At 45.8% G+C, this 26246-nt stretch overlaps 1 protein-coding gene across 1 annotated transcript in view; it reads left to right on the top strand.

Moving 5' to 3' along the window:
- The first annotated feature begins 812 nt into the window (after positions 1-812).
- KDM4A (lysine demethylase 4A) overlaps positions 813-26246 on the top strand; it is a 34608-nt gene continuing 9174 nt past the window's right edge. The window contains exons 1-19 of the mRNA XM_090047778.1: positions 813-1040; positions 2104-2279; positions 4250-4364; positions 5348-5541; positions 6394-6443; positions 7425-7528; positions 8264-8401; positions 10239-10489; positions 11627-11817; positions 12725-13095; positions 14478-14598; positions 15350-15528; positions 17640-17844; positions 18126-18202; positions 20009-20064; positions 21061-21169; positions 23476-23664; positions 24459-24629; positions 25566-25685. Coding sequence (XP_089903904.1) covers positions 870-1040; positions 2104-2279; positions 4250-4364; positions 5348-5541; positions 6394-6443; positions 7425-7528; positions 8264-8401; positions 10239-10489; positions 11627-11817; positions 12725-13095; positions 14478-14598; positions 15350-15528; positions 17640-17844; positions 18126-18202; positions 20009-20064; positions 21061-21169; positions 23476-23664; positions 24459-24629; positions 25566-25685 — 2988 coding nt within the window. The 5' untranslated portion in view covers positions 813-869. The remainder of the gene's footprint in view (positions 1041-2103; positions 2280-4249; positions 4365-5347; positions 5542-6393; positions 6444-7424; positions 7529-8263; positions 8402-10238; positions 10490-11626; positions 11818-12724; positions 13096-14477; positions 14599-15349; positions 15529-17639; positions 17845-18125; positions 18203-20008; positions 20065-21060; positions 21170-23475; positions 23665-24458; positions 24630-25565; positions 25686-26246) is intronic.

The raw sequence follows: 26246 nt of genomic DNA on the forward strand, positions 1-26246 counted from the left end.
TGGTTCAAGCACCTACATTGAACACCTTCAAGAGTAAATTGGATGCTTATCTTGCTGGGAGCCTATGACCCCAGCTGACTTCCTGCCCTTTGGGCAGGGGGCTGGACTCGATGATCTCCCGAGGTCCCTTCCAGCCCTAATGTCTATGAAATCTATGAAATATGATGTGTGACATGTGAGCTCTGGTGTGTGATCTGCATGATCTGGCATGTGACGTGTGATCTGGTGTGTGATGTTACATGTGCCATATGATGTGTGACGTGCGTGCTCTGGCGCATGACACGTGTGCCAGGCCCGGCGGCTGGGAGCGCAGGCGGCCCCTGCCCCTGCCTCTGCCCCGCGGGACGCGCAGCCACACGTGCACTGCCCCGGCGCAGTCCGGTGTGTCAGCCTCAGCCCTAATCTGCCTAGCAACAACTACGGCTTCTGCGCCCTGATTGGCTGGCTCCCCTCCCGACTCGAATTCCTATTGGTCAGAACCCGAGGGGGCGCTGCGATTGGTCTACAGCCTGGGGGCGCCAGTGTGGGGAGGGGGGAGCGAAGGCCGAGGCGGCGCGGGGGACTCTTTGGCGCCTGGAGCGGAGTCGCACTGAAATATCTCTTTTTCTCCACACGCCAACGAATTAGTATCCCTCCGCGCCGGGACTACTTTCGGGGGCGGCGGACGCCATTCGCTGGCGAAAGGCCCGGCGCGTGATGGGCGTCGGTGCTTAGCCAATGAGAAGGCGGTACTGGTGTAGACCCCGCAGTCATTGGTCCGTAGCGGCTCCGGCGCACCAATGGCTGCGGGGGGCGGGCCGGGGCGGGGTGTTGGCTGCGGGGCCTGTCAGAGGCCTGAGCCTAGGGCCGGAGGCGGCGGCAGCAGCAACATGGCGGCAGCGGCGGCAGCGGCGGCGGCGGCGGCCGAGCCCGAGAGCCTGCATCTCAACCCCGCTGCGCGCATCATGACCTTCCGGCCCAGCGCCGCCGAGTTCCGCGACTTCGCGCGATACATCGCCTACATAGAGTCACAGGGCGCGCACCGCGCCGGCCTCGCTAAGGTGGGCGGGGGGAGGGGGCGGCTTCCGGTACGGCGCGGCACGGCCCTCGGTGCGACCCCCGCCTGGGCCTGGGACTCTGCAGGACACTGCCCTGCCCCTCCCCTACCCCCGGCTCTCCCCCATTGAACCCCCCCCCCCACCAGTGGGGCACCTCAGTGGGTCGAGTACTGCCCTCCTCCACGACGAGTCCGGCAGAATCGGGGAGACTCGGCCCCTGCTCCGGATGCATGCCCCCTTCGGAGACTGGGGGCGTTTTCTCCTTCACGAATTCGGGACACCCCCCCCCCCCCGGGTGGATGTGGTACCCCCCTCCTCATGGTCGACTTGAGGCTCCCCTCCCCCGAATGGCCTGAGGGGGCAGGGATTGCCCCTCTCCCTCCTGCCTGCACTGGGGTCACTCCCTTGGGTCCAGACATGAGGCAGCCCTCAAAAAACCCTATTTGTCGAGTACAGAAAGACAACGACACTGTCGCTTCATGGCACGGCACTCAGGAAGGCTGCAGCAGGGCAGGACGTCTGTCTCCCTCCAGATTCCCCTCTGCCGTCTCTGGGTTTATCCTGTGTCTAATATTTGCAGGGTGCCCCCTGCCCCCTCCCGGGTGTTGAAAAGTGCGGCTCTCGTAGCAGGGCAGAAATAGCCCTGCGAGAATCCCAACGAACTCCCCCGCAAGTGCACTAGTTAATCTGTAACCTGTGTCCGCAGTCGCACGGGGCCAGATGTATACTCGTTTTAGTCAATAGCACTATTCTTCCATGGGAACTTAGTTGCTATGAGGACCGTAATGTAGTCCCACTCTGCAGACCCACCGTTACTGAAGATGAAGAGTGGTTGTGGACAGACAGGAGCAAAGGACCCCGACTCTGCCATTGATTGATTTATTTATTTTTACAGGCCATAATCCAAAGTCTGACCGTCTAATTGCTTCTGCCAAATACCTTCCTTGCAGCTGTTGACTGAGCAGTCATTGTTTGTTGTTGTTCTCTCCTCCTCCAAACCCAAAGCTTCTGCAGTGTTTGGTGGCCAAGCTTTCTGACGTTTGCCTTTGTCCCATGATGCCCCCAGGTAGTTCCCCCAAAGGAATGGAAGCCACGGCAGTGCTATGACGACATCGACGAGCTGGTCATCCCAGCGCCGATCCAGCAGTTGGTCACTGGGCAGTCCGGCCTGTTCACTCAGTACAACATCCAGAAGAAGGCGATGACTGTGCGGGAGTTCCGCAGGACTGCAAACAGTGACAAGTAAGAGAGTTTGCGCTCGCTGCTTATCGCGTCGTCTTCGCTCGCGTGGGCTTTGTTTCACGACTTTGCTGAAGCTTGGTCTGTGCTGGGAAGTTTTGTCAGCAGAGACTAGTGGATGAATGGATCTGCGTCTCCACGAGGGAGTCTTCCCTTTTGACTTGTTGCAGCAAAGACGTGCAACACTGACACACCCTTAGCATATAGTTGGATGCTTCTGAATAGAGGGAAAATGTGGGTGGTGTTTATTTTCAGCAGGAATAAAGTCTTTAGAATGACTGCTGAACTTCCCATAATGAACACATCTGTTGCCCTTATATGTTACATCTACCCTCTTCAGTCACAAATGTAAGACTGCTGTGCTGCTTTTGGTCCTGCAAATGCAGAACAATTGCATTCTGTTCCTCTAGCAGAATTATTTACTGAGGCTTATTAATTAATGTCTAGTTAATTCCTGTTAAACAGGTGTGAATGACCATTTGGTCTAGAGAGCCTATATTACTGATCCTGTGCAAACAGGAGCATACCGATTCTATGCTAAACAATGAGAATCAGAAAGTGAAACTGTTTAACTAGTTTCCGTTGTTCAGGCCAGTAGAGAAATACAGATTGTAGATAAGCCAGACGAAAAGCAAACAAGACTTTAAACTATTATCAGTTTTCAAAGTAACTTGTTTTTAAAAAATGTAGTTCCTTCAACAAAATGAGTTTCAGAATACCAAAAGGGTAGTGCATGTTGTTTAACCTAATAACATAAGTCAAATTATATACTTCTTGAAAATCTTAAGTTTTTCTTGGCGGTACCCTGGGTCTTGATTTTTCAGCAGCATCCAGAGACCTCAGCTGAGACTAGTGTCTTGTTTGTGCATTGCCAGACAGCCTGAACAGATGAGACAAAAAGCAGGAAAGGAAACAAAGGCACAATATTGAAGTGACCTGCCCCAAGTCGTATCGGTGTAGGACATGGGTCTCTTGACAAGCAGAGTAATATACATTGGGTGAAGTCCTAATTGCATACAAGTGATGGGTTCTGAATTAGGCATTACCCTTTCGAGAGAAGAGATTTTGTATCTCATTGTAATAGTTCTGGAAGCATCATCTCTGTGTGAAGGAACAGTGATTAAAAGGACATTATGAATAATTAGGAAGGGAATTTAAAAGGAAGCAATATTATTATGCCTTAATACTGATTTATGGTGTACCCACCTCTTCAATATCATGTGCAGTTCTGCTCATTCCATAGCAAAAAAATTATATATAAAGTGAGAATAGGCACACAGAGACAATAGAGATGATCAGGAGCATGGAACAGTTTCCATGTGAGAGACTAAAAAAACTGGAACTTCTCAGTTTGCAAAAGTGGGGCTTAAGGGGATGTGCCAGAAGTCTAGAAAGTTGTGAATGGTGTAGAAAAAATGAACAAAAGACTGTTATTAACTAGGTTTTATAACATAAGTAATAGTGATGAAATTATGAGGCAGCAGATTTGAAACAAACCAGGAAGTATTCTTTCACAATTCATGACTTGTGGAAGTCATTACCACAGAATATATTGGGGGTAAATAACACAACTAGGTTAAAAAGGGGTTAGATAAATGTTATGGAGACCCATTGAGGCTGTTCAACACGACAGTCAGGGACATCCCTAAACCTATGACTGCTGACACCTGAGAAGGTATGGCAGAGGTGAATCACTTTATATAGGCTGTGTTTCTTCTACTTTTCCCTAGAAGCATCTGCTCCGTGCTGCTGTCAGAAACAGGATACTGGGCTAGATTGGCTCATGGTCTGGCCTGCTATGGCAGTTTTTGTCTCTTGATCCCTGTTCCAGTGCCCATTAACTAGTATGATAGGCTATTCTTGAGAGACCCTTCCATCCCCCTTGTCTTAATGCGGGAAGACATTGTCATACATTCTGTTGTACTGAGTGGCAGAGTTGTTCACTGATGAAGTGAAACTTGATTATGTTTTAGATACTGCACGCCCCGCTATACTGACTTTGAGGACCTTGAGCGGAAATACTGGAAAAACCTCACATTCAATGCCCCTATCTATGGTGCTGATGTTAATGGCACGCTCTACGAGAAGGTAAAGAGAAACAGTTTCAGTCTTCTGGTAACATAAACTTGTGAGTCTTGCTGTAGGTGTTGTCCCTGGCAGTTGGCTGTCTCTCTTGGAGAGGTTTTAATGAAGTTTGTAGCAGACTGTTAGTTTCCAATGTCTATTACCTGGGAATTTAGTAACCTATATTTCCATAACTCATTTATCGTTTATCCTAGATAGCCAAAGCAGGCTAAAAAAGGCTCATTGCTCTAGGGCATCTCTGATTACCCAGATTTTAAAACAGTATTATGATATAGTTAAACTCCAGGAGCAAAATTCTGTAACATACAGTTAAAGCATGGAGTTGACTTAATGGTGTTATGTACTGGGGGACACAGGTGATCCTGAAATATTGGCGTATATGAATATGTACTCTGTTTATATCCACTGGGGTGTACAGTTCTGTGGGACTCCTTTATAGTTGGATAACCTAGTCATTGTGGTGTGTCACTATCAAGCTATAACCTGCTGGTGGATAAGCATCAGAACCGAGCGCATAATAATGCAGTTACATCTTGCTTGTTAAACTGTTAGAATATTGCAGTACTTTAAAAGAGGCTTGGGAGGAAACACGTGATAGTTTTGAATGACCGAAGTCCTCTGCCTGTTGAAGAGAAACAGTGTAGTCAAAGGTAGTACAAGCTTTGCTAACCTGCTCTCAACAGCTTGTTTAGCGGGTAGAGAATTTCAGTTTTATGATGCACTGGCTGATCTCGTGTTCAGGGAGAGGGTGAATTAGTAGGAGTTTAGCAGTCAAATGCCATATAAGACTTGAATTTAAAAAAAAAAAAAACAAGAAAGAAAGAAGCGACCAGAAAGCTGAAGGTTTTGGATTGGGCAGCAGAAATGAGAGATTGTTCTGTCCCAGAGTGCGGTGTAGCACTAGTCCAGTATATTATAGCTGATATCTTATTTATATGGTTCTATCCTTGCTGGTTCTTGTATAAAATGAGCTCCATGTTTTACAGCATGTAGATGAATGGAATATTGGCAGGTTGAACACAATCCTGGATGTAGTGGAGAATGAAAGTGGCATAACCATCGAAGGAGTGAATACCCCTTACCTCTACTTTGGGATGTGGAAAACCTCCTTTGCCTGGCATACTGAGGACATGGACCTCTACAGCATTAATTACCTGCACTTTGGGGAGCCCAAGTCATGGTAAGGTTTCCTAGAACAGCTCCAGAATCTCACTGGAGGGAGTGCCATCAACTGTTGGAATCTCTGGCTGGAGGTGTGGAGGGTGGTGGGGGGAAGAAAAAAATGGTGCTGATTAGGAAAGTGCTAGATATTTCTCTCCCTGGCCACTGCTGTTACTTACTGCATGGAGCAAGAGGAGGATTGCACATGGAGTTTTGTATCTGAGTGTACATAGTGGACTTGGTTCATTGGTTTGAGTGTGTTCTAGAAAGTCAAGTTACTGCTCTTGGGTATAAAGGAAGTACTGCAGCACTAGGGTGTTAGGGTGGGTAGGACCAAAACACAGAAACCCTACAAGTTCTCTCTCAGAACTGAACACTGCATCTGCAGGCAACATGGCAGGCCCATTAATTTGTCATGGAGAGTAATGGCTTTTAATCAGCCAGTGCAGTGTAGCTGTGCTTTCTATTAAGACTGACAGGCAGGTGGATCTGGTATGTTGCTGGATGTATCTGCATGACTTGGGGCCCAGAGTGTGTAGGTAGGGCAGAGGTTCTCAAACTCTTTCACAGCATGGATCATATCTTTCTTCGTAGGGAATTATTCCCTCCTACACACACTTTTTTTTCCTCTGGTATCTTCCAACAATTGGTTGTATGACCATAATATTAGAAACTAGTATGTATAGCTGTGTTCTAATGCAACTTGGCAGCTGGAATTCTTCACTTCACCTGTGCAATAGTCAAACCGGGGGCGGGGGTTGTCTTGCTGACTTTCTCATGCCTGAAGTTTGAAGTGGATTTGTTTGTTTCTGTTTAACCTCCAAACTCTTGCTTGCCCCCACCTTTGATTGACTTGCTCTCATGCTTGCAGGTACTCCATCCCTCCAGAACATGGGAAACGGCTGGAGCGACTTGCCAAAGGTAATCTGCTTCCTGCTACTCTGGGCCTATGTCCTGCCTCTACCAGACCACAATATGTTCAAAGCTTTCTTGAGGGAACAGTCTGGCACTCATAACACCACAAATGATAATGTGGGTTGTCTTTCGGTAGTTGATTCCTGGGGGAGGAGCAAGACCGATGTCATTTAACATGCATATTTTGTATTTATCACTTAAGTAACTAAGCATAAGACTATAAAACTGCATTTAGACTGTGACCCAAAGACCAATCTTTGTTCTGGTTTGTATGTCCCAATCTTTGTTCTGGTTTGTATCAGAACAGTGGGGTCCTGATCTCTGTTTAAGGCTAGGTGGTACTGCAGTAATACGAATATCTTTTCATGCTGTTGAATTTTTGCCCATATGCCATGGAGTGATGATTCTGTGATGATGCCTATGATTGAGTTAGGGTCATTGCTCTTGCTTTCTGACTGAGGCAGTAACAATACTCTTGGTTTTTGGTTCCCAGCAATACAAAGTGATCATTAAATCTCTGTCATCTGCTCCTACTTGAAATTACTAAGATGTTGACACACATTCTTTTTTTGTTGAATTCTGTAAAATGTCTTCAGAGGTGTTTTGGATGCATCTACTTGGCTGTACCTTTTCTCCACATATGTAAACATTATTTGTAAACTTATTTAATTCTCTAAAATAGCAAGTTATTTGTTCATTGCTCTTCCTTGAATTTTGTTGAAAGGCAAGGAAAGAATATCTAAGTATCCGCACCCTTTTTAGGAAGGGTAACTGCACCCTACCAATATTGTACAGAGGCTTGTGGCTGTTCTGCTGCTTTTTTCCTACCTGCCTCTTCCTCATAGTTTGGAATGGGATTGCACTCAAACAGGCCAGGGTTAGAACACTTTGTTCGGGCAGTAACTTTACTGCTAACAAACTGAGGAACTGACTTCCTAGATTTCAACAGAACACTTTAACACTCTCCATATGCTTCTTTTTAAATAGGATTTTTCCCAGGAAGCGCGCAGAGCTGTGAAGCTTTTCTCCGCCACAAGATGACCCTGATCTCGCCATCAATACTGAAGAAATATGGCATCCCCTTTGATAAGGTGAGGGAAGAAAGGCTATGATACTCCTGTGTAACCAATTCAAACACGTGGTTCTCAATCTCCATAGGGATTTTTAAGGAGGGCTGTGGGAAGGTTGACGGGGGTTAAAGGGGATGCCTCCTAAATCAAACTGTAAGATTATACTAAAAAATACTCCTTTCATTAGCTGTCATGGTTCAAGGATATGAGAGAAGCAAGGTTTATGAGGTGAAGTAACTATTTCTTTATTGAGTCAGTGTGTATAGTTGGGGCAGAAAAAGACCAGACAGGCTGTTCAGATGTCAAGCCCCCTTCATTAAAAAGAAACACAAATGAATTCTTGTGATACGTGTGTAGGTAGGATTTCTCTTGCCAAAAAAGTGCACTTCCTTCCATTGTTGGTCTGTGGAAGTGAGTGCAGATTAAATAAGTGAAGAATGTGTTTTGGAAACTGTTGGGTGTAAGTAATAATGTCCCATCTCAACACTTGACCATAGTGTTTTTGACCGTAGTGTTCTTGACTAGTGTTTTTGGCTAAAATATGCATTGAAGAATATGAAGCCATTTGCTTGAAAGTGGTGTTCTTTTTCTCCTGATATTTTCCAGCTGTTGCTGGGTCTGTCCAGTATGATGAGAAAAAAATGTGAACACCTAAAATTCAGGCTTTTTTGCCTAAGAAAAATACACGGGTGGTTTGTACATCAAATGTAGGAGAATGTGAAAAGCACTAACCCATCTATGTCGGCTCTCTTCCAGGTAACGCAGGAGGCTGGAGAATTTATGATAACATTCCCTTATGGTTATCATGCTGGCTTTAATCATGGGTTTAACTGTGCAGAATCTACCAACTTTGCCACTCTTCGGTGGATCGAGTATGGAAAGCAGTCTGTATTAGTAAGTGGTCTTCTGCTCTTCTCTGTTGCATATGGAAAAACAGTCCGTTTGACTGACTTTCATATATTTTTGGCACCTTGATACTTCAACTGTTTTAGAACAAACCGTGGTTCTTACCTAATGTGGGTCTGTACCTTCATTAGTAGCAGCATGAAATGGGCCTAGTGATGTACTGCCCAAGTGGTGTACAGCCATCATCTAGGATCTAGGTTAAGAATTTAGAGCATAATTGCATGCCTGCTGTTTTAAGACAGGAGAGATGCTGTTAGACTGTTACTGCTTGGCCCAAGCGGCATCTTAGCTCATCTAAACAGCTTTTATACTGGTTTGCTGAGAGATTGCATTGTCTTACTGAAACAGTCAGATTGGCACAGCCCTTAGTGCAGATGCAACTGCACTGCCAAGAAAGTGCTGCATATCAGTGTAGCTTCCTGCACATCCCGTATGGGGCTAAGATGTGTGAATATGACCAACTTTATCCTAGCATAATTGCACTCATGTCATGGGAAAGGATTGTGGCTTTGGCCATAACAAAAAGGTTAAAGCTGTGCAACTCTTGTGTTCTAGATGAGCTTTTAAGCAGACTGTTGGAAAACTCTTGCTTAAAAATGGCTTCTTTGTGGGCTTGGCTGAATTCAATTTTTATTTTTTAATAATTTTGACAGATAATATCAGTGTTAGTTTTAAGCATTTGTTTTGATTTTTTTTTTTATCAATTTTTGAAATAAATTAACATAAAGAACTTACACCCCTGGGGTGGCAAAAAAAAACCCATGAAAAAGCCAAGAAAACATCCAAACTTGTATCTTTTCTATTTGGAGACTTTCTCTCCATGTACCAGTTTCACAAGTAGGCTGCTTTGCCTCCTTTTTACAGTCTCTTCCCTGTTCTCTGCAGCTGAGTTGTCCCACTGTGGTGTCAGGAATTCCTCACTGCTATTTTGTCTTCCTCTCCCCACTCCAGTAGGGGTTTTAAGTAGCCTGTTATCTTCCACCTCTGAAGAACCAGCTAATTGCTTAATTGATAAGTCATTAGGCCGCAGCCGTTTTCCTCTTTAGCGAGACCTCTATACTCAGGCCTTTAATTCCCTTCTGTTCTTCCCCTCTCTTCAATTGTTAATGACAGAGATATTTTTTTACTAGTCTGTGAGTGTGAAGTGAAATTGATCTTTACTAATAAAAATTGAATTCTGCCAAGCCTATGTATTGGGGAAGCACCAGAGCCACTAGGACTAAGTGAACACCCCCTTTTGCAGTACAGTGCTGAAAAATGCAACCTGTCCTTAGTCTTCTACTCTGGGATTTGCTTACTGCTTGGAGCTAGCTAGCCCTGGCTGTAATGCTGAGCCAGTCATAGCCAGTGAGCAGAAGCTTAAAGCCTGTCTCCTCTGGGCCTAGTTGTGTCATCCTACAAGCTGCAAAAATTCTCACCTCTGCAATATTAAGACCAGAGGCCCTACAGAAGAAATCCTCCTAATGGGGAATTGTTCTAACAAACTGCCAAGCTAGGGGTTTCACCTTAGATAAGTGTGGACCCCTGCATGAATAAGCCAGTAGGTGTAGATGTTCTGTTCTTGACTAGAAACCTCTCTCTTTTTCTACAATGAAGATGTGTTTTTGTATTCCATGACTGTGGGCAAGTTGCCTCATCTTTATGCATAATGATTCTCACATGGGGACAGTGCTTGACCTGTGTGGGCTGTGAGACTCAAAGCTTTCAAGTCTTTGGAAGATCTTTTACTTCAGTTGAGTTAGAGCAGTTGATGACAGTAAAGTAGTACTGGATTGAAAAGTAGTATTCTTGCGTAAGTGGCCTTACATATTCTGTGCAACTGCAGTGTTCATGTCGGAAGGACATGGTGAAGATCTCTATGGATGTTTTTGTGAGGAAATACCAACCAGATCGCTACAAGCTCTGGAAAGCTGGGAAAGATGTGACTGTCATTGACCACACTCTTCCAACACCGGAGGCAGCCGAGTTCTTCAAGGGGGATCTCGTCCAGAAAATTGAGACTGAAAAGCAGTGTTCTGATGAAATGGAAACTGGGGAGCCGTGCAAAGAAGATGAAGATCTGGAGGAGAAGAAGAGGTAATGTTAAATGAATGGTTGAGGAGGCTAGACGAACACCTTGCTGGGGTCATTTGACCCCAGTACTTTTTCCTGCCATGGCAGAGGATTGGATTTGATGATCTGCTCAGGTCCCTTCCGACCCTACCAACTATGAACTAAATGTGGTGGTGAATGCTTTCCTGTTCACTGATTAGCCTGGGCAGCTTCAAGTGCTCTCATACTTGTTGTTCCAGTTTGGCTTGGTGCATGTCTTAGGGAGAGGGTTCACTCTTTGTAGGAAAGTAGGGCTGGAAGGGACCTCAGGAGGTAGTCTAGCCCAGCCCCCTGCTCAGTACAGGGTCATCACCCAACTAAACCATCCCAGCCAAGTGTCTGTTCAACCTGTTCTTGAACACTTCCAGGGATGGAGATTCTACAGTCTCTCTAGGTAGCCTTTTCCCACCCTCAGAGTCAAAGTTCTTCCTAATCTTCCCCCTAAATTTTCCTCTGCTACAGCTTGAGGCTTCTGCTTAATGAAAATATTAAACAATACCAGTCTCAAAACAGACCACTGGGGAACTGCAATGCATACCTTCTCCCAAATAAATATTGACCCATTCAGCTTATTTTAGAGTGTTTGGATCCAGGTGGATGTGGTGCTGTGCCCTGCCTGCCATGCCACACTGGCTTGGGTAGCCATAACTTGCATGGTAGGCATATTGCCGAAGCCTGAGATTGGGCAGGTGTTCTGTATGTTGGAGGTCAGGAGAAATAGCCACTGTATTGGACCTGTGGGAATCCATGGCTAGCGCTAGTGCTGGATGTGATATGCATTTCCTATTCATTGCTGCTTAAGAAATCATTTACTCCCCAGAAAGATGGGATGCAAACGCTGGTGTCCCTGGATTTGATTTAAGGGAAGAGGATGTCTTTGGACATTGCCCTCTGTTAATCAGGTATTGTGAGGCTCAGGAAACCCCACTGGTGGTGACTCATTTAGTCTCTGAAAATAGAAATTGTTGTTTTGGAATAGCCAGGATCCTGTGTAACTTGCAGCTTCTGGTTTCTAAAATTCAAGGTATGGGGGTATAAACCTAGCCAGCCCTATTTCAGGTATCAGTTTGATGCCTCATTCAAGTATTTGTGACCAATAACTTCTGGGTTTGTCTCCTACAGTCTGCCTAAGCACCGCATAGGAACCAAGAGGCACAGGGTCTGTCTTGAGGTGCCCCAGGAGGTGAGTGAGAGCGAGGCTTTCCCCAAGGAGGAGCTGACCTCTGTGCAGTACGGGATGGAAGTCACAGAGCCTGCTGTGGGACCCAGTAGTCAGCTTGTGCAGCAGGATGAACATGGACTTGCACTTCCAGGTAACTTCCTCTTAAGTTTCTTCCCGGTACGATGGTGGATTATGTTAAAGTTAGGGACGTTAGAGTCACTGGTATTCAATCCAGGTTATTTCCCTCTTTAAATAAGAGGTTATTTGTTGACCTTTTGACAGAGACACGGACTAGTTTATTTGCACCTTGACTAGCAGGTGGAAACAGTGAGAAATGTCACTGTTGTGTGCCCTGGGGTCGTCTTGTTTCAGGAAAGGTCCCTTTTGTAAAAAGCTCAAGTTGCTGCCCTGTGCTGCTTGGTGTCAATCCTGCCTCTACAGGTGGGGATATGTGGAGGCCACTGCTTGTCTTAATGGTTGAGTTTGTAGCCCCTTGGTGTCAGTGACTTTTTATTTGAGACAAAAGTGCCAGGATTAGAGATGGGGAAAGTGCCTGGGTATGGTCCTGCTGCGTCTGTCCAGATGCTTAATGCTGTATCATGAGAGCTGCTTATTTATAAGGTGCCTTTAAAGGGAACAAGAAGTATTTAACTGAATAGTTTTTTAAGAAAACTGGTCCTTCTACTTTTACAGCCTTTCCACGTCCTCTGCCTTTCCCTAGAAACACACTGAAAGCCTCAGCAGTCATCACTGTGTAGCTTCTCACTGATGTTAGACACAAAAGGCAGAAAGGGCCAGGGTTATGGTTGCCAGTAACACATGTACATATCTTCTTGTAGGATTCTCCCAGCTTTGCAGCAGGCCTCTAAGTCATGTGTGGACCACTAGGCAAGCTGTCTGAATAATTCAGCTCCTCTTTTCCTGGTTTTGCCTTCTGCACTGGCAAGGGACCTCCTGCCTGCGTATCTTCTCCTTCTTTTATGTTGCCTTACATTGACAGGCGTAGGACATTCTCCCCGCTGCTCTGATCTCATGAACACTCTGCACTTTTGTTCCAGATTGTGAGGACTCCTCTGTCAGATTTGAAGAACTGAAAAATGTAAAGCTGGATGAAGAGGAGGAAGAAGAGGAAGAGGAGGAGGCAGCTGCACTGGATCTTTCCATTCCCCACTCTGCAAGTTCCACCTTGGTTCTGTCTGCTGCTAAGCCAAATTCAGCTTTGTACCTTCAGTCCAGCTCCCCAGCTTATTCTGCTTCTTCTGACTCTGAATCAACCAATCTGCTGTCAAGACAGACTGTTCTTGGTCCAGCCAGAGTACTTACTGTTCACAGCTATGCTAAAGGGGATGCCAACGAGGCTGACAGGGAACAGGCTTCAGGGAAGAAAGCCAGCGCTACAGCCAGTATGAGTGAGCATGAACTGGCAGAGGTATGAATGGGAGAAGGTAACAGCTGAATTATGGTGGATGAGCTCAAACTGCAAGCATCCTAGCTCTGATAGTTTAAGCTTTGAATTCCCATGATGTCAGTACGAAAGGTCTCCTTGCCTGAAAATTGCTCCCTTATGTGATCTATCTCACTAGAGCAAACTGTAACTTTAAATTTGGATATCATCCCATACCATCAGTGTTAAAAGTACTATCTCCTTGCAGACTGAATCAAGACTATTCCCTTTTGAGATGTGTAGTGTTACAAAGGGGCATAGATAGAAGAACACAATGGATTTGTCAGACTTTAAATCTCAAACTGAATATTTGAAAAGATCTGTCATGTTGATAAAAGGTGTCTTAGCCCAACAGAGGATAAAGGGTTTAATAAACCCTCAATCATTCTTGCAGTTTCATTGCTGGCTTGCACCCTGTATACCAACAGTCATTCCATCTGTTCGAGCTTTTACTGAATGCACGCAGAAGGAAAAGTTAGTGTTTGCAGCAAGGGAATTGGCCTTGTTACCTGTTCATTTAGGAGCCGTGCCTGAAAGTTTTTTCAGGTATTTTACTTGTTTCTTGTGGGGAAGAAGAGAAAGCCAGCTCAGGCCGTTTGGTGGGGGTAGTGTGTGCGCTAATCCTAGTTCATATGAAGTAAAGAAATCTGTCAGTCCCTCCCAAAAGTGATCACAGCGTGATTATATTGGTGTGCAAACAAAATAAAATCTAGACTCTGTATATACTTGATGCTTTTAAAAGCCTGGTTTCACAATGCTGGAAAACGGTTTCAAATTGGGAACACGTTTAAATTCTCCTAGCCATTGATTCATATCGTTCTGTTTAAGACAGTTTTACTGGATGCCCAGAAAACCACAACTGAGAGAGGCTACACTAGTTAAAATCCATCTTGGTTTACTGGGGAAGCAAAAACTACGAGTGGCCCTTCCCTGGACCCTCTCGATGCTGTCAACATCCCTCCTAAAGGCCCCTTATTATAGTTCCTTAGATTTAAACAGTCCAATTTGTGCTGGTCTCTGTCTCCAGTTCTTGCGTAGCAGGTTGATCAGGGCCTTGAACAGCAGAATACATGTTTTCATTCAGCAGACCTAACTTCATTGTTAAATAATGACTGGTTAACTGTGTGTTTTGCTGAATTTGAATAAGGAAAACAGATGAATGTGTTTTGACATCTTTCTCCTGTAGCAATACAGTGCTGCAGTGTTTGGGTTTCAAATGTGTAAGGAAGCTTGAATTCAAAGTTTGATTTCTTGGAATTTTTTCTGTTTTTAAATGTCTTCTAAAAATTACTTCTCTCAGTATTGTTTTGGGCCTAAATTGATCTCTCTCCAATATGGCTGCTGATTTGGCTTTTTGCCTTGTCCAGATGGCAAAAGAATATCTGAGATCAATGAAAGAGAGTAAAAAGTCAAAGGGTCGTCGCCAGCCCTTGAGCAAACTCCCACGTCATCACCCACTCGTGGTAAAAGACTGCATCAGCGATGATGGTAAGTTGTGTGCTCATCATGTACAGGGGGTGGCAGTGGGTTGTCTGGCAAAAACCCTGGACAGGAGAGGGCTTCTGAGACCAATGGAGAACTTTCCCCATGGTTCCTGAAAATGTGGGATGTATCCAACCATGTGCCAACCAGGTAGCCTAGCCCAGGTTCTTGCTTCATTCTCTTGCTCAGCCCCTGTGTAGTGAAATTGGTTCACCTAAGGTTCACCTGCACTTTTTCATCAGGGGTGCAGGTGGGAGGAGAGAGTGTGTGTGTGTGAGATTATATAAATCTAGGGGACTGAAAACCTCTGCCATCCAGTAAAACTTTAAAAGCCTCTGGTAGAATTTTCACAACTAAGATTTCCTTGGAGCAGTTCCAATAATTGACTTAATATCTGTACTTTAAAATAGATTATTGGCTAACACCCAACCTGTGGGGAACTGATTGGAAGGAAGATAGGCTTCTGAGGACAGGAGTAGTGCCATAGTCACCACTGGTGCTCCGTTAATCGGTTTTGTTTTTACAAACCATTTTTCAAATAATAGGTGGATAACCTTTAGCAGAGGGAACTGTAATGTGTGGGCTAGGGTTTATAAACCATTCCTTACTCTCTTAGTGCCTGCTTATTTTTGGTGTTTCCATCTGTCTGTTTCTTCCCCACCCCTTGCCTTATTGGTTCTTGTATGCTGTCCTCATAAAATAGTGGCTGCAACAGGATATGTGGCTAACACTGATGTGAAATAACTTCTTATTGCAGAGTCATCAGAACAGCTAACTCCTGAAGAAGAGTCTGAGGAGACAGAGCCTTGGGCCAAACCCCTTAGCCAGCTGTGGCAGAATCGACCTCCCAATTTCGAAGCAGAAAAAGAATATAATCGGACCATGGCTCAGCAGTCCCCTTACTGTGCTGTCTGCATGCTTTTCCAGACATACCAGGTAAGCTGCCCAGAGCCACTTTTTACATGAAAGAAGCTGAGCGAAGATAGCTGCCATGGTCCTGAGGTTTTTCCTGACGTCAGACTTGCAGTGTTTCCGTCTGTTGTAAATAATCAGTCTGCAGGCCTGTGTGTTCTGGTAAACAACACCTGTGTTCAAGCTGTGTCAGTTGCCTGTAGTTAGAAGGTTGCTTCCCTCCAGTTCTGGCAGAACTTAGACCTGTTCCTGTTTTATACACATGGCTGCATTTGGAGCCAAGTGTAAAGCTACACTCCTCTGGCTCCATGGCAAGGGAGTACTCGTGCTTTCAGATTCCTTCTCTTAACTAAAACTTGGAAACCCACCCAAAGTCTGCTCCTGGGTGACAGGAAAGGGAAGAGCTTCCTTCTTTTTTGGGTAGGGGAAGATGATCCACTACAACTGCGCTGAAAACCAGCTTAAGTACCTGTGTATGCAGAAGTTGTCTTCTCTTAGAGTAGGACCCTGCTGCAGTAATTGTGCTTGTGTAGACTTGCATGAGTTAACTTTTAAGTTAACCAGTTTGGGTGCTACTAGTAGTGTTGCTGTGGCAGCCTAGAGCTCAGCGCAGATTGCAAACCCAGCGTGTCTGGCAGGCTGAGTGCTAGAACTGGTGAGCTGTATGCTGCCATCAGTACATAAGCAGCTAGTATAAAGGTTGGAGTAAAGGAGTGTGTAGAGCTGTTTATACTAGGCAATAAATGGGGAGATTGTGTTGGAGATGGGGACTTGATGTGCACTTTCTGGTCTACTCTGATTTTGGTGAGTAGGAGATTGAATAAGGGGCATACTGAACTTGAAAAGTTGCTTGTCAAAATAGGTATGAAATTCCAAAATAATGTGTGTGGGGGGGGGGGCGGGGAGATCTGTTCTTGAATAATTAGGAGGTAAATATTTTCAGTTGACTCTGACATCAGTTGATGTCGTCTTTCTATCAGTTTCTTGCTGAATACTCTTGAACATCGGGGATGCAGAATTTTCAAACAGTTTTGAAGGGGAAGCAGGGAGAATAAGAAAACTAAGAACTTTATAAACTTTTCAGTTTTAAAATTCTTGTTGAGTAACCCCCATGCACCTCTCCTTCCTGCTGTAACAGGGACAGTACCTGGGGGCAGCGCTGGCTCATTTCTTGAAATGGTCTGCTTCTTGTTTGTGAGGTTTGTTAAAGGCTAAGCGACTGTTGGAGACTTGCCCTTGCCCTTTTGTATAAAGGAGGCCTGAAAGCTTTTAAGAACATGAAGTCAGTCTTTGCTATTCTCTTTGGGTTTTGGAAGACTAAATAACTGGAGGGGAAATGCATTACATATACTTTTAAATGTAATTGGTGGTTAATTTGCCATTAGGTTAATTGAATGAACCGAGTTATAAGAAAGTATAATTCTGAAAGTCTTCTCTTCAGTGGGAAGCTACGTTTCAAGAATCTATCTACTGCCCAGCAGCAAGTATCAATTTCTGAGGTGCATTAGCTTTGTTCATGGTTAGTTATCAGGAAGCAGTAGTGGGTATTTTTAAAGAAATGTTTGCATGTTAGTATTTTGCCTAGATACTGGAGGTTGTAGCTAACAGTGCTCCATGAGGTAATGCTGCAGTCCTTTGCAGCTATCTCTCAGAGTTGAGGCGATGCAGAGGTTTCTCACAGAAACACCTTTAGGGTAAGGAGTGGACCTACTGATCCCACAGGTGCCAGATAAAACTCCTCCGGCTTGTGGCCTGTCACAGGAGGATGTGATTCAGACCTCTCTGATCTCCCTCTAACTGGTCAGTAGCGTGGAAAAATGTGTTGCATTGAAGCTGCTGTGACTGAGAACTTGATGGGATGTTTGGTGAGCAGGTTGTTTCCTAATCCAAGTGAGCTGAATCCCTGACACCCCAGGGATTTCATCCTTCTGTACCTTATCTTTTGCAAGTTGAGACCTTGGTTTGGATGATGCAGGGACTTAAGTTGGTTTGGTTGCTGGCTTGCTGGTATGCAGCAGGTACCTTCATCTGGGGTTTGCTTCTAATGAAGCAAGTGATGAGAGTAAGTGAAAGGGAGACATGAGAACTCCACTAGTTCCTGTAAACAGTCCTGTGTATCCTTCTGCCCCTCACAGGCAGAATGTGGAGGCCACAGTCAAAACTCTGGAGTGACTCCAAGTGCCGCTGATGGGAAAATCCGAACCAAGCCCCTGATACCCGAGATGTGCTTTACCACCACTGGCTGCAGCACAGATGTTAACCTTTCAACCCCTTACCTGGAGGAAGATGGAACCAGTCTCCTGATCACCTGCAGAAATTGCCATGTCTGTGTTCATGCCAGTGAGTTGAGCCAAGTCTCACCTATCAGTACTGGCTTTGCCTCTCATGTGCTTCTGTATGTGGGACCCCTTTCCTTGTGGTCATTGTTAGTCTGTGTGGCAAGCTGCATCCACTCCTCCAGGGGAATCATGGGTGTCCGTAGCACAAACCTTGTATGGATAGAGGACTGGTGACTTGAGATGCATAAAGTACCTTCTCTGGGCCAGGGAGCACACCAAAAACACTTCAGCTCTTGATGAGTATGCCAGTGCTGCTTCCCTGAGTAGTTTTTTCTGTTCTAGGTTGTTATGGTGTATCGCCTAACAAGGCCACTGAAGACTGGGTGTGCTCCAGATGTGCAGCCAATGCCTTAGAAGAGGTAAGAACATTGCACAAACTCCCCTTTGCATGGCAGCCTTTTTTGTGGGGGTTAGGGGAGGTCCTGCATGGTAGGTATTTTTGCTGCTTAGGTGCAGACTTAGTTCACCTTAAATCACCTTAGAGAGTGGAAGAATGTGGTCCAGAGAAAAGGCGTTCTTTTGGAAAAAGAATGATAGACAGTCCAATGGACAAAAGGGAAGCAGGTTGATATCATATATTTGGACTTTAAAAAACCCTGTGACTTGGAGTCCTCATGGAAAAATTGGGCAACTGCGACCTCGACTGCTCCACAGTCTGATGGCTGGGAAACTGGTTCCGAGGTTGGATCCAGAGAGTGGTAGTTGACAGAACTGAACCAACTCGGCACTCGGTGACTAGTGGTGTCCTCCAAGCCTCCGTTCTCAGACCTGTACTCCTTTTTAATGTCTTCATAAATGATGTGGACACTGGTGTCAGAAGCAGACTGGCTAAGTTTGCTGATGACACCAAATTTTGGGGAAAAGTATCCATACTTGAGGATAGACTGGTGATCCAGGCTGACCTCGATAGGCTTGCAGGGTGGGCGAATGAAAACCTGATGGCATTCAATATGGAGAAATGCAAGGCGCTCCACGGGGTGGGGGGAACCTGCATCACATTTATAGGCTTGGCAGTGCTGCACTCGCTAGCATCATGGCCAGAAGAGACTTGGGGGTCATAATTGACCACAAGATGAACATGAGCCACCAACGCAATACCACAGTTGGCAAAGCGAACAAACTTTGGCTTGCATCTTGAGCAAGACCCAGATGTCATCTTCCCCCTGTACTCGGCTTTGGTGAAGCTACAGCTGAAGTACTGCATCCAATTCTGGGCTCCACAATTTAGGAAGGATGTGGAGAAGCTTGAAAGAGTCCAGAGGAGAGCCACACGCGTGATCAGAGGGCAGGAGAACAGGCCTTATGAAGAGGGGCTGCAAGCTCTTCAGCCTGGAGAAGCGCAGGCTCAGGGGTAACTTAGTGGCAGCCTGTAAGTACATAAGGGGTTTTCATCAGGATCTGGGGGAACGCCTGTTCACCAGAGCACCCTAAGGGATGACCATATCCAACAGTCACAAACTCCTGCAGGACTGTTTTATGCTGGACATGAGGAAAAACTTGTTTACTGTCCAAGCCCCCAAGGCCTGGAACAGATGTTTCCCAGAGGTGGTGCAAGCACCTACTCTGGACACGTTCAGGAAACACTTGGACTCTTATCTTGCTGGGATCCTTTGACCGTAGCTGGCTTCCTCCCCTTGGAGCCAGGGGCTTGGACCCGATGATCTTACAACGTCCCTTCCAGCCCTGGTGTCTGTGGAACCTATGCAAGTGTCACAGGCTCTGGACAGACAGAAGGGCTGGATGCATTCCCTTCCAGAGGCCAGCAGTTTTTTAAATCGTATTTGCAGTGGGGGAGTTGTTCCCAGTTCCCTTCACCTGTCCCTAACTGGGATAGGAACTTGCTTCTCTGATATGAGAGCACAGTGCACTCACCATCAGTCTCCTACAAATGTTTGTAGATCTTCCTCACTTTTTGGACAGTAGCAAGTAACTAGAGTCAAGGTTTTCTCAAAAGCGGTGGCATTGACAGCCCTTAGGCTGTCATCTTTCTCACATTATTAGTCCTGTCACTGTTAAAATGCTGCTTTTCCTCTCTCTGTGTGTCCCAGGGAGAAAGCTTTGAAGCCAGCACAATAATGACTGGTCTGAAGCATGTCCACTTTTAATGACTATAGACTTAACTATCTGTCAGATAACAAGCTTGTTCATCTTCTTCCTCGTGGCAGGATTGCTGTTTATGTTCTTTACGAGGTGGTGCCCTACAGAGAGCCAACGATGACAAGTGAGTGTTCCAGCTGAACATGTGTACTTGCCATAATATTGCTAAAGCAGAGTCATTAGATGTAGAGGGCTCCACAGAGGTAACATAGCAGCCAGTGATGTACTCTAGGTTTACGGGGTTAGTGGGATGGCGTGCAAGCATATGGACGTGAGCACACTGTGTGAATGCTCTAGGGCTGTGGGCAGTTGTCTGCAGTACTCTATCTATGTTGCCAGTCCCTGACTTCCCAGGAGATGCCCCATTCTAAGTGGTGGTAGGTGCTATTAAGTGCTTGCACTGCTTAGTATATGGATACATGTATATTTGGAGTCATTTCAAAAGGCAAACTTTTTCAAAAGGGCAGTGGCTGTTATGTTCTGATGGTTAGGTGGAGCTGAGCTGGGGGAGAGATGAACATGGCAAAACTGCCCCAATATTAACTTTATGCAGCTCAGCTTGTGTTTGGGTCCATACGTTCCTGGATCTGTACAAGGTGTTAGGAGCTCTGATATATATATATATAGAGAGAGAGAGAGAGAGAGAGAGAGAGAGAGACCCATAGAGCAACCAAAGGCTCCGATATCCTTAGAGCTCCACAAACCCCACCACTGCCAATAGACTAGTTTGAGGTTTGGTGATGGCTTCTGCATTGCAAAACTGGCACTAAGCTCACTCTCATCTTTTCCAAGAGATGAGGCAGAGTCTTATGTTAGTGCAGCATGTTTTGCCTCTAGTTTGAATTAGAACAAACCTGCCTGGGGATTCAGGAGCAGATCAGTTTGGTGGAATGTCTGAAGCTCTTTGAATTGTCTCTGCCTCTTACGCGCCTCCCTAGCTGGGAATGGGAAGGAAGCTCATACTGCTTGGCCCAAGTTGGCTCTGTGAGCCAGTGGAAGACTTCAGTTTGTTTGCTGGTCTGACATGCTTTATCAGTACTACTAAATGTCCATCAAATCCCGGCAGCCTCTTCCTGACTCAGATGAGGGCTGATGCCTTTTTACTGCTGATTTTTGGCAGGTGGGTCCATGTGATGTGTGCTGTAGCTGTATTGGAGGCAAAATTTGTGAATATCGCAGAGCGCAGTCCAGTGGATGTTGGCAAAATCCCTCTGCAGCGCTTCAGACTGGTAAGGAGGGCCTGGGCTGTTCCCGCTGCTGGGGCTCCCTGAAGTCCTGTCCACAGGGTTTCCTATGCTTGTCTGAGGGGGAGAGCACTTTCCTGATGATCAGAAATAAGAGAAACAGAAGGAAATATGAAATCTGGTGGTGGGAATCTGGGTTGCTAAATCAGTCCTGTTACTAGTATCCTCTGTTCTTGGGCATTAACAGTAATTCCAGTTTAGGCATTGGACACAGGTGGTGATACGGTTTAGCTAGTTTTTGGAGTAGCAGAGAACCCTTATATGGAGGAGCCCCTTGGTACCTGAATTAAAAGGTTGTTCTCTAAGGACCTACAGAACTTTATACTGTGCCTTTCCCTTCCAACTAACAGCACAAGCCTCACCAAATTCAGCTATGCTCTACATGGATGGCTGTACTTGCATATCATGCCTTATAATTACCAGTCCAAGTAATAGGGTGTGAGATTTAGAGATGTTTCTGCTCTGAAAAAGCATTTCTCGTAAAAATTACTAAGAAGTTGCCTTTGATCAAATTTGCTGTGGCCATAGTCCAGGCTACTGACTACGAAACTGCAAAAAGCCAAGCTGTTTGCAGAATTCAGACCTCTTTGGGAAGGGAACTAAGACTCCTTTCCCAAAAAGAACTGCTGTTAAGATGTGGACTACATTTTAATGCAGGGAAAACTCATTGTGTGAAGAAGCATGTCAGCTAACACTGCTCTGAGACTACTGTCCTTGTCAACGCTAAAAGCAAAATTATTTTAATATTAGACTGGCTATAGTCTGGTGACTAAGTATTTTCCCATGCAAGGTTAGGTTGAGTTGATCAAAATAAATAGACTGGGAGAACTGACAGTGCTGCAGGTACTGTACCTGAAGAGATGGAAGGCGTATGGTTGCTGGCAAAGCAGCATAATGGAGAAGAGACTATTGCAAAGAGCAGTTGAGTAGAGCCTGAGGTGAAGTTGATGAGGTTGACAGAATGTGCATGTGTGTGTGTCTAGCCTGTCTGGGGGAGGTTGGTCCCAGCTAGCTAGTCTGGCTTGCTTGGCTTGTCTCTCTTGGCATCCTCATTAGGAGTTTGCTCAGTGCAACCACACAAGCCTGAGATTGGAAAATCATTTCATAGGCAAATTAACTAGAGTTCACTGTACAGATGTTTGGAGGTATTTGCATCTAGGAGTGTTAACTTGCTTGATCTGCTTTTAAGGTTCTAATCCGGGGTGTGACAGTTAATAGTCCAGTTAACACAAATTGAATCTCCCAAATCTCACCTTCTGATTGTAACAAATGGTCACTGAATTTGCATCTGTAAATTCAGTTGTTTTCCTCAGTTTAACTCTGGTTCTCTGAAAAAATCTTAGGTTATAATGATGCTCCTAACTAGCCTGTTTATCCTCCCAGTAAAACATGACAGTCTGATATTACAGTTTCCATTGCCTTTTTAATTGCTGAAATAAGGAAGAATAATTTGTCACTTTTCTGGTTACCATCTATTTTAGTTTGTGTTTTATTGTTAAGTGTCCCTTTTATTGGACACTTGGAAACAGGCACACAGATATTTGCCTTGAGATCCCTGCCATGTCCTGAAACAAAACTGTTATCAGTAGGTTTCTTTTTGGCAGAGACTCCCAAGGATTGACATGGCTCATCATCTGACTTGGTATCAAGTGAACTTGTAATAGTGCTTGGGGGTTACTATTAAAGATTCCTCCCTGTCATGACCTGGCAAGTGGCTCCTTTAGATGTTACAGCCGCAAACATCGGTGGTATTGTCCTCGGGTCCTCCGCTGGGTGTGTGAGATGTTTGTTTCTAGCTTTCCTGCTGATCAAGCAGAAATTCTACAACTGCCCCGTCTCCCCAGAGTAACAGCATGAAAACAGCTGTTCCTTTGCTTGTCCGTTACTTTAGTAATTTCTCACCCCAAATTGTCCAGTCCTCAAGTTCCTTACCTCATCTTTTTAGATGAGGTACTCCAGTCCTATTCAGTTTTTAGTTTCACTTCCGTTTAGGGAAACTACCTGGTTTACCCGCCATACTAGTTACAGCACTCACTTTTTCCATTGCACTCTATACAATGTTATTGCTTAGTTCCAGGAAGGCCTAAACTATGGCTAAGAGCCTTAGCGTAACTCAGTTCACCCACTAACCCACTACAAGAACAAGTGCCCGTCTCTCCTGGATCAAAGTGAATCTATGACATTTGAGGGTACCTAGTCCCAAAGAAGGTGGATTACCCTCTTGCCAACAGGCCTTTGCTGGGGGAAAGCCTTGCCATCTCTAGTAATCCCTAGTTTCCTGTCATCTGCAGAAATGCATCTTCTGTAAGAAGCGGAGGAAGAGAATTGCTGGCTGCTGTGTGCAGTGCTCCCACGGTCGATGTCCTACATCCTTCCACGTTAGCTGTGCTCAAGCAGCCGGAGTTATGATGCAGCCTGATGACTGGCCATTTGTTGTCTTCATTACTTGCTTTCGGCATAAGATTCCATCCCAGGCAGAGGTGAGATTATATGGGGGATGCAGAAGGGGGGCAGAGAATGGGGTGGGAGGGAAACAAGGTACGGTCTCAGAGCAGGCCAGTATCTCAGGGAGCCCTGAAAAGCTTTGGCTTGTGTGATTTCCATTGCAGACTTGTCATCTGATTCCTTGTCCTTGTGTCCAACATACCCTAAAGATTGTGGCTCCTTGTCTCCTGACAAGGAACTCATGAATTATGACCTCTGACACGCTACCAACTTAGTATGGCCTCAGGCAGGTCGCTTCTCTCCTGCATCAGTGTTACTTGACGCCTTCCTTCCAGTGGTGCTGTGAAAAGGCATAACTAATGTTGTGTTTGGGTAGTGTGTGATATTTGTACAGAGCTGGTACCAGAATCCCAGCAGACTTTGCAAGGGCTTAAATATCAGCTTTTGATGATCACTGTGTAAGGCTTTCGTACAAGCTTCCCAACAGACAAAACTGCCACATTCCATAAGGGGAGGCAACTCTCAGGTCCCCAAGCTGTGAGGAATCTGCTCTAAAGAGCGAGCGCTTGTTAACTCTCTGCACAGCCTAAGTGACATTCCAAACTCTTGCAGCAGTTGCAGAAAATGGGTTACTTGTAAATATTTAAAGTTCTGGAGGGAAACTTTCAAACAAACGAACAAAATGCTTTCAAATTGTGAATGGGTCTTGAGCATAAGCAGTCGCATAACAGCAACACCATTCAGTGGCTTCCCTGGGAAGGCTTAAGTTCTGTGCCCCAAAGCCCTGTCCTTCACGTCAGTTGTATAACAAGAACTTTCCTCTTCCCAGCGAGCCAAGGCAGCTCTGCAGGATCTATCGCCTGGCCAGATAGTCATCAGCAAGCACAAGAACGGCCGCTTCTATCAGTGTGAAGTGGTCAGCCTAACAAAGGAAACCTTCTATGAAGTCAACTTTGATGACGGCTCGTTCAGCGACAACCTCTATCCAGAGGACATTGTGGTATGTTGTACAGTGAGAAGACTGCTCCGCCAGAGGGCGCGTGGTGCAGCAGAACGTTCTGTACATTTCCACTGTAGGAACAAATGTGTTCAGAGCCATATGGGACACAATGACACCTGGAGTAGGAAGTGCTCCCCTCTGAGAGGAGAAATGTAGATTTAGACCACTGGTTCTCAACCCCTTTTGTACCAGGACCTATTTGTAACCATCTCCTGACCCGCTGGCCCCAGCCCCCTACTGTGTGGAGCAGGGGATGGGTGTGTGTGGGAAGGGGGACCCCAGGCAGCTCCTTGCAGGCTGGAACTCTGTCACGATTTTCTTTAAAGGAGAATCCATTTTTAAAGTTTGTTCATGATCCTCTCATGTATTCTTGCAACCCACTTTTGGGTCGTGACCCACAGGCTGAGACATGCTGCTTTAGACGACGACTCATTTAGACCTGCCCTATACCGCCTAACATAATATTTTGGTTTCAAGGTGCTTTTTTCCTTCTTTCTGACAGGAGCTCTTTTTTCCTCTTGCTAGCCCTTGTTTAGCTGCTGTCTTTAATGTCAGTGCTATACCAGGCTGCAGCGGTTCCCTATACAGAGCCAGGTAGATGTAGCTGCTGTTATGACCTATAAGCCATATCTTACTGGTCATTTGTTCATTGTAGCTAAAGCTGCAGCAGTAAAATGAACAGTGACCTTGGGCTTCTCACAAGACCAGTTTGCATCCCCTGTGCCTTGGGTGCCCTGGAAAGGTGCCTCTGCACCACAATATTGTGGTGGTTGCATAGGGCTGGGAGTAGGGGTAACTAAAGACATGGTAGAAAGTGGTGCATGGCTGCAACTGAAGGTGTAGCTTGGACCTAAGAAAGGCAAGAATCCACCTTCAAAATAAGCTGCTCACATCTGACTTCTCCTTTCCTCCGAACTTCCCCCTTGTGCTGTGAAGAGTCGGAACTGTCTGCAGCTGGGCCCTCCTGCTGAAGGCGAAGTTGTGCAAGTGAGATGGACAGATGGACAAGTCTATGGGGCCAAGTTTGTTGCATCACATGCCATCCAGATGTACCAGGTATGGGTTCCTCTCCCCTCTAAGTTTATCCCCAGCTCTCTGTCATGGTAAAACCCTGCCTTTGCTGCGTTTTAGAAGTTCTTCACAAGACTTGGACTTGGACTGCTGGCTGGCCTTGGAGCCTCTGGCGTTCTATCATCTAATATGCTCTGGGTGTGGAGGGAAGTGGAAACAGCATTGGTTCTTGCAGATTCATAGATTTCATAGACATTAGGGCTGGAAGGGACCTCGGGAGATCATGGAGTCCAGCCCCCTGCCCAAAGGGCAGGAAGTCAGCTGGGGTCATAGGATCTCAGCAAGATAAGCATCCAATTTACTCTTGAAGGTGTTCAATGTAGGTGCTTGAACCACCTCCGCTGGCAGACTGCTCCAGACCTTGGGGGCTCGGACAGTAAAGAAATTCTTCCTTATGTCCAGCCTGAAACGGTCTTGCAGGAGTTTGTGACCATTTGACCTCATCATCCCTTGGGGCGCTCTGGTGAACAAACGTTCCCCCAGATCCTGGTGGTCACCCCTGAGAAACTTATAGGTGGCCATCAGATCACCCCTGAGCCTACGCTT

Source organism: Crocodylus siamensis, chromosome 5, assembly GCF_052110815.1.
Source record: "Crocodylus siamensis isolate JL-2025a chromosome 5, ASM5211081v1, whole genome shotgun sequence".
Taxonomy (NCBI): Eukaryota; Metazoa; Chordata; order Crocodylia; family Crocodylidae; genus Crocodylus; species Crocodylus siamensis.